This window comes from Cryptomeria japonica, chromosome 3, assembly GCF_030272615.1.
Source record: "Cryptomeria japonica chromosome 3, Sugi_1.0, whole genome shotgun sequence".
Classification (NCBI taxonomy): domain Eukaryota; kingdom Viridiplantae; phylum Streptophyta; class Pinopsida; order Cupressales; family Cupressaceae; genus Cryptomeria; species Cryptomeria japonica.
The window spans coordinates 253,207,292-253,212,204 of NC_081407.1; the positions used below are offsets into that span (position 1 = coordinate 253,207,292).

The 4,913-nt window shown below is 35.3% G+C and overlaps 1 protein-coding gene across 1 annotated transcript; it reads left to right on the forward strand.

The window, feature by feature from the left end:
• The first annotated feature begins 3,213 nt into the window (after positions 1 to 3,213).
• LOC131045699 (peroxidase 4-like) lies at positions 3,214 to 4,443 on the forward strand. The gene is made up of 4 exons (XM_057979294.2): positions 3,214 to 3,385; positions 3,468 to 3,659; positions 3,746 to 3,911; positions 4,004 to 4,443. The coding sequence occupies exons 1-4, from the start codon at positions 3,338 to 3,340 to the stop codon at positions 4,387 to 4,389; spliced, it is 792 nt and encodes a 263-aa protein (XP_057835277.2). The 5' UTR covers positions 3,214 to 3,337; the 3' UTR covers positions 4,390 to 4,443.
• Positions 4,444 to 4,913: the final 470 nt, after the last annotated feature.

Consider the following 4,913-nt stretch of genomic DNA (forward strand, 5'->3'; position numbering starts at 1 on the left):
AGAAATTGGTGTATAGATTGCAAAAAAAATTATATGGCTTGAAACAAGCACCTTAGTAATGGTACTTGAAATTTGATAGTTTTATATATAAGCAAGGCTACAACATGTGTAAACCTGACCATTGTGTTAATTTTAAGAGGATGGACAATGACAACTACATTATTTTATGTTTATATGTTGATGAAATGCTTGTAGGAGGTCTAACATGGATCACATTAAAGAGTAAAAAAAATATTTAGCAAAATCATTTTCTATGAAGGATTTGGGAGTAGCAAAACAAATCCTTGGTATGAAAATTTGTAGAAATAGGCAGAACAAAAAATTGACTCTATCTCAAGCTGATTATGTTGAAAAGGTGTTGCAAAGATTCCATATGGAGAACGCAAAATTTGTCAGCACACATTTGCCTAGTCATTTGAAATTGACTAAGGAGATGTGTTGCAAGACACAAGAGGAGAAAGACAAAATGTCCAAGGTACCATATGCTTTAACTGTAGGAATTTTAATGTATGCCATGGTATGAACAAGACTAGATATTGCACATGTTGTTGGAGTCCTAAGAAGGTATATGAGTAATCCTAGATTGGAGCATTGACATGTAGTAAAATGGGTTCTTAGGTATTTGAGAGGTACATACAATAAACATTTATGTTTTGGGGCCTCTAATATTGATTTAGCAGGTTATGTAGACTCATATTTGGTAGTGGATATTGATACCAAGCAGAGTACTACTGGTTATGTCTTTACTGTAGGTGGGACAATGGTGAGCTGGATCTCGCAATTGCAAAAGGTAGTTGTTTTATCCACCACAAAGGTAGAGTATCCAGTTGCAATAGAGGCAAGCAAAGAGATCGGCTGCAATCTTTCATGGAAGAATTTGAGAAACAACAGGAAAATAATTTTTTTTACAGATAGCCAAAGTGCCATCCATCTTGCAAATAATTTTGTGTTTCATTCAAAGACAAAACACATACAGTTGAGGTATCATTTCATTCAGCTAGTGTTCGATGATGGATAGTTAAGTCTAGAAAAGATACATACAAATGAAAATATAGCTGATATGTTTATAAAGGCGGCAACAAAGGAGAATCTGAGCTCCTCTTTAGCTTTGGTTGGTCTTGAAGATTGGAAACAATAAATATAGAACAACATAGTCTCCAAGTGGGTGATTATTGTTATATGGAGCCTAATCATACTTGGAGCTTAAATTTTTCCCCACTTCCATTGGTGTAGTTTCCCTCCAAATTATTTAATAGGGGTTTGGGGCAACACGTTCGAGGCGAGGTCAAGGGGTAGCATCCCTTACAGGGTCTAGGCGCAAAGCCCCTGGTGCACTCCCCAAACGAGTTTTGTTATTTTTCTATTGGTTGATATGTTGTAATCCTAATTTTGTAAGTGACATGTCTTGATAAAAGGCTTAGGGTTGGGGCTTTTTTCTCTGGAGAATTTTGTAGCATTTTTGCAGTGATATTGAGTTGCAAGGGATTGCTAGTTGTAATCAATTCGATTTGCAAGATAATAATATTGGACTCTCTGTTTGGTGGATGTAGCCCGAGTTTGGGTGAACCATGTTAAAAAATGTCTCCTCATTGTTATTATATTTGTGTTTTTCATTCCTTTGTTTAACTTTTATTTGCATATAATTGATATTTTCTGCATCCAATTCCTAACATGTGGGGGACCGCTAGGTCTATGGTTGGAGGTAAAGCAACCTGATCAGTCTATCCCTCATACAATATAAGCTAAGACTTGCATGAGATTCTTGATTGGAAAGCAAAAGCATCAATAAACTCTAACCTCTCTTTTTACTTATTGCATTTTAATTAATGTTAGAAGAGAAGTACAAATTACTTTTTGTTATTTATTTTTATTAAGAAGATGTTTGATTTCATTTCAATTCTTGAATTGGAATATGTTTGAAAAGTTTTAGATTTATGAAACAGTTGGTAATTTCTTTTATGAAAATGAAAAGTATTTTCCTTATGTTTTCTTTATGAAATGGTTAGTATGTTACAACAGAGAGAGAGAGAGAGAGAGAGAGAGAGAGAGAGAGAGAGAGAGAGAGAGAGAGAGATTAACTTCTTCCCATCTATAACAAGACCATTTCATGTGAGACTAAAGCACACCATGCAATCTTGTTTGATTAGTATTGTGTGGTCTATGATTATTGTAACCTACTATAATGTGCTTATATCCCAACACTTGTTAATCTTAATTGAAGTATGATAAAAAACATAAGGGACAACAATTGGATGAGAAACAAATTTATTACTAATCAGGCCCCTTCCATTTCGATCAAAGATGGCACATACACCAAGTATAAATGCAATGATGTATCTTGGACTATTATAAGGTTGACATTTATACAAGTATGTTGAAATGAAAATTTTGTAAATGTTTGATTCATACTATTCATCTTCTTAATTATTTTAGAAGTATCCTTAAATACATATTTTTAATTGTTTCATAATTTGTTTTTTAGACACAAGCTAATAGAATATGAACAATATTTCAAAAAATGATTAAAAAAATACTTTTAATATTGCAAATAAATAATCCAAATACATAATATGATCCAATCCAAGGACACACATACCACCCAACGTTGTCTTGATCGCACGGCTCTATAATGACATTTGAATAATAGATTAATAAACAAAAAAGCGGCGTTCAACAATGTGTTCAAGAGTCAAATTGAAATACGGTTCTAAAGATTTCCACAAGTCTATGCGGCATTATACCCCTATTTTGATATAGGAAACGTGGCTCGCACTTATCAAATTCTTTAATTAATGTAATGTCAAACTAATACCAAAAGCACGCTGACTTCTGGTAACAACAACTCCATGATAAATAAATCCATTCGATGTATTCCACTATGTTCTTTGGGTGCGTTGGGTACTGAGATATTTAAGCATTTGCTCCACAAGTTAGGCAGTGGAATTGAAAAAAAGAGAGAAGAGAAAGTAACATCTACCTAGATATCTTCTCCGCATTCAGCCTCCTCTGCAATGAAGTTGCGTGTAAAACTCTTTTATATTCAATTATAAAGGCCCATCTATTGGTAGTTGACAATACACAGATTTACATTCTTAGACTTTCAACCAAAAATAGTTCACAGGCTATCGACTGGTTTGCTTAGATTTTTCTCCTCAGAAAAATCGCTCAGTTTGCAACAATGAGATACTCTTACTCGTTTCTTGCATGCATTTATTTAGGGTTATGGTCGACTGTTGTAAATGGCCAGCTTAGCTCAACATATTACAGTACGTCGTGTCCATATCTGTTGTCAATTGTTAGATCTGCAGTGAGACAGGCTATCGCCAACGAGAGACGGATGGGGGCGTCGCTTCTGCGTCTTCACTTCCATGACTGTTTCGTTAACGTAAGAATTTTCATATATACTGCTATCAAACGTTACATTTGGCTTTTCCATATATATTGCTAAATGAGATACAAATTTGCAGGGCTGCGATGGGTCTATTCTATTAGACGATTCGTCAACTTTAACAGGAGAAAAGACTGCAGTACCCAATGCTAATTCAGCCAGAGGATTCGATGTGATAGACACCATTAAGACCAACGTGGAGGCTGTTTGCAGTGGAGTTGTGTCTTGTTCCGACATTTTGGCCATTGCTGCTCGTGATTCGGTTGTCGAAGTAATCCACAATTCCTCGTTCAATATGAATAAGCTTAAATAGTTTTCTATAGTTTGTTATACTAATAAATTGTTTTTAACTTGTAGCTTGGAGGGCCATCCTGGACAGTGCAGCTAGGAAGAAGAGACTCCACAACTGCAAGCCTTAGCGGTGCAAATAGCAAAATTCCTGCACCCACATCAAACCTTAGCGCGCTTATCTCAGCTTTTAGCGCTCAGGGTCTTTCTGCCAAGGACATGATTGTGCTCTCTGGTAACTTATTTTTGCAGTCTCCTAAATGTTGTATGATAATCACCAAGCACAAACAATAGCACCTAACTTTTTTTCTTAAATTTATTTTTAAGGTGCCCATACTATTGGTCAAGCTCGCTGCACTAATTTCAGAGATCACATCTACAATGAATCCAACATAGAAACTACGTTGGCAACTTATCTGAAATCAAATTGCCCAAGCAGCAGTGGCGACGATAACCTTTCTTCTTTAGATATTAATACTCCTACAACATTTGACAACTACTATTATAAAACTCTGTTGAGCAAGAGAGGACTTTTACACTCGGATCAGGAGCTTTATAATGGAGGATCTGCTGATTCTCAGGTGATTACCTACAGTACCTATCAGTACACGTTCTTCAGCGACTTTGCATCTTCCATGGTTAAATTGGGAAATATCAGTCCTCTAACAGGCAGTGATGGAGAGATCCGAAATAATTGCAGGAAGCCCAATTAGATTTGGTAATTTTAGACTATATTTCTTGCAGTATTTACGTTTTGACTGTAATAAGGACTCCAACTGAGAACATTGCCAGTCATAAGTTAGACTGGTATTACTTCACCTTTGTTAAGCAGACAGATTTTATGTACGCAGTTTAGAGTTGTGAAATTTAAAAACAAATTAAGGTAAGGCATCTCTTAATATGATAGTTTCCTAGCCAAAATCTTCCCAAGAAGTTTGAAATAATACGCATTTGAATGGTTGTCATCGAGACATGGTTTTATATGTATTTTGTTGCGATCGAAACCACCTAATACTCTTCTTAAACATTTCCTTGGTTCACGTTAATCTTTAAAAACGTAGTCGAATGCTTTGGACAGAAACAAACTAACGAATTGATTCAATTTTAATCTCTTTATTCTCTCTATTCTATGGGAAATTGTGGTTTCTCCAAGTCATTTTTCTTTTTCTTTGGTAAGTTCGATATTGGCCGACTATCGGCTTTTAAATGGTTTTATTCACTTGAAAGTGATTTTTTA

What these genes read in the sequence shown, in the direction of transcription:
- LOC131045699 (XM_057979294.2), top strand. Translation starts at nt 3,338, where the DNA reads ATGGGGGCGTCGCTTCTGCGTCTTCACTTCCATGACTGTTTCGTTAAC. An exon ending in TCCATGACTGTTTCGTTAAC is followed by an intron (nt 3,386 to 3,467) that starts GTAAGAATTTTC and finishes ACAAATTTGCAG; the next exon opens with GGCTGCGATGGGTCTATTCT. An exon ending in GGACATGATTGTGCTCTCTG is followed by an intron (nt 3,912 to 4,003) that starts GTAACTTATTTT and finishes TTTATTTTTAAG; the next exon opens with GTGCCCATACTATTGGTCAA.